Here is a 2,588-nt window from a genome sequence, read left to right as displayed (position 1 = left end):
CGCCCGGTGCTGCCACAGCCCCAGCATGGCCGTGGGCCATCGACCAGGCCGCCCCGGCCGGTGTATGGTGTACGTCTCCTCGCTCCTTCGTCGGTTTGTTGTTGCACATTCCAGGACATCAGTATTTTAACGGTCTCGAAGTGCCTTTCTATCGTAGTTTCTGGGTTGTTTTTATTTTCCTCCTGTTGGGCTCCATCGCTGTTAGCATAGCGTTTAAGGACTGCAGAAGTAAGAGATAAGCTAACGACTATAACACTATATTCCTCCAGGGGAGAGGAAGTTTATTAAGAAAACAATAAAGTGCAGTTGAAGTAAGTTCCTGTTTCAGTCCGCGATGGTGGTGATGGCCACAACAAGCTTGAGGTGGGGACGAAGCCAGTGGACAGAGGGTGCTGGAGGTGATGGGCGCAATCCGGGCGGCACGGCTGGCTCTGCCTGGCCCCCCAGCAGGTCCCCACACTCCCGGTGCAGCAGCCTCGGTGCTGGTGAGGCCCTGCCAGGGTCTGCTGGATGAGCCACCTCACCGTCTGTCCCCACAGCCCCTCGCCCCGACCCAGCAGCTGTCCCGGCTGCTCGCCCCTGGTGGGAGAAAGGTAACGGGGCTCCCGGCATTCCCGTGGTACGGAGCCAGAGGTATCTGTGCACTCGGGCCAAGAGCATCCGAACTCACCACAAAAATAGCTCCCGCAGCCTCCCCCAGTGCCATTTGAGCCCTGGCAGCCCTCAGTGCCCCAGGGACACCCCTTCTTCCCCAGCCACCTCCCTCCTCCTCCTCCCCAGGGCAAACCCAGCCCCTCGCAGGGGCCGAGCCCCTCCAGGGCAGAGGGGGCAAATCCCCTCTCCCTCCCCGGGGCGCAGAGCAGCCAGGCCAGGCGCTGGAGGACATGGTATTTATTGGCTACCTATAAGTTAAGGGTGAGGGGTGTGGGAACGGCAGGAGTCACGTCTCGGCTTTCCACCCCTTCTCCTTCTCGTCCTTGGCCTGGATGCGGAGCTCCTCGTCCAGCCGCTCCTTGGCTCTCACCACCTTTGGGACATGGGGACAGGGTGACAATGGGGAGGGACGGGGCTGCCCCCTCCCCTCCCTGCCTCATCCTCGCAGTGACGCTCAGATTCTGCTCTTTCCCAGGTCCCAGGCTGGGGAAGGTGCTGAGGGCAGGGCTGGGGGCCGGTGCAGCCCCCTCCTCTCCTCCCTTTGCTCACCTTGGACTGCAGGTAGAAGGAGCCTCCCACCGACTTGTCGTTCACCTTGAACAAGTGGTCGTAGTTCTGCCAAAGAGAAGTTCCCCCTCAGATTCATCTCCTCTGCCCTCTCCATTCCTCAACCCCGGTGGCCTCCCGCTCCCTGTGACGGTGCTGGAGGTGATGAGTGCAATCTCAGGGACAGGGCTGGCTCTGCCCGACCCCCCAGAGCGTCCCCACGCTCCCAATTGGGAACCTCTGGGGAGCCCACATCCCCTTCCCACGCAGGGGCCAAGCTTGGCAGGTGGCTAATGCCTGCGAGGTGCTGGCACGCTTGTCCAGCTAGGGCAGGGAAACCTCAAACTGGGATTAACTAAGCCGAGGACAGCACCCACACTTCCTCCGGGGACCAGAAGTCACCCCTACACCTGGCAGGGGTGGGCAGGGCCCTGCCAGCACCGTCTCCTCCCGGCTCTGACAGAGCCTCTACCTTCTGGATCTCCTCCGGGTTGAGGTTCGAGACGTTGAGGATCTGCTGAGCTTCCTGGAGGCTGATGCCGATGATCCTGGAAGCAGCAGCGGACTGGGGCCTCTCTGAGCGCCCTCGCGCGTCTGCCGCTGCTCGGCTCGCTGTCCGGAGACACCAAGGGCGTAAGTCCCCCCAGCGCTGCCCCCCTGGGGACCTCCAGGCCTCGGGTGGGGGCTGGGCAGCAAAGCCCACGGGCTCTGAGGTGCTCAGATCCCAGTCCCACCCCTCTGCCCTCCTCACACTGCCTCCAGCCCACAGCGGTCACCTGGACGCGGTCCCCAGTGCTGGGGGGGTGGTGGGAACCGAGGGGGCACTTGTTTGCTCTGGGTGCCTGCAGCGAGCCAGGCTGTGGGCTGGTAGGGCTGGGGCTGCCGTTGTCTTGAGGAACCACCCCACTCTGTCCTTTGGGGCTGCTGGGCTGTCTCGGAGCCTGGCAGTGGGGCTGGGTCCAGGCTGGTGCCTGGGATGGGTGCCGGGAGCCCGGCCCGAGCTGAAACGCCATTAGGCTGGTGCTGGGACATGGGTGCTGACTGTCACCCTGCGACAAGCCTGCCAAGCGTCCCCTCCGGGCACAGCTCCAGGGGATGAGGGGCAGCGGGGTGCCCTGGGGATGGGGGAGGGGGATGCGGCCGTGCCCTGGGCAGGGGTGGGGATGCCATGGGGTGCCCAGCACCGTGGGCACGCTGGGCAGGGGGAGCGGCACCCCCGGGCCAGGGCCCCAGCCGGGCTCGGACCTGCAAACTCCTGGCGCAGCGCCCGCATGAAGGCCCGTCCGACCACCTGGGCCCCCACCAGGATGATCTGCGCCAGGTACTTGGCCTGCGGGGACACCCTGCTGTCACAGCCGCCCAGCGCCCGGGCCCGGGCCCCAGCGCCC

The 2,588-nt window shown here is 65.0% G+C and overlaps 1 protein-coding gene across 1 annotated transcript in view; it reads right to left on the bottom strand.

Annotated features, from left to right (window-relative positions):
- Positions 1-876: 876 nt before the first annotated feature.
- The window catches only part of LOC104121969 (coronin-7), a gene marked incomplete at its 5' end in the record, with an annotated part of 7,040 nt that continues 5,328 nt past the window's right edge, over positions 877-2,588 (bottom strand). The window contains 4 exons of the mRNA XM_035889687.1: positions 877-1,027; positions 1,204-1,269; positions 1,673-1,812; positions 2,446-2,530. Of these exons, the coding sequence (XP_035745580.1) occupies positions 941-1,027; positions 1,204-1,269; positions 1,673-1,812; positions 2,446-2,530 (378 nt within the window). The remainder of the gene's footprint in view (positions 1,028-1,203; positions 1,270-1,672; positions 1,813-2,445; positions 2,531-2,588) is intronic.

This window comes from Egretta garzetta, unplaced genomic scaffold (genome assembly GCF_000687185.1).
Source record: "Egretta garzetta isolate BGI_Z169 unplaced genomic scaffold, ASM68718v1 scaffold372, whole genome shotgun sequence".
Taxonomy (NCBI): Eukaryota; Metazoa; Chordata; class Aves; order Pelecaniformes; family Ardeidae; genus Egretta; species Egretta garzetta.
This window is presented reverse-complemented; position numbering and strand designations above follow the sequence as displayed.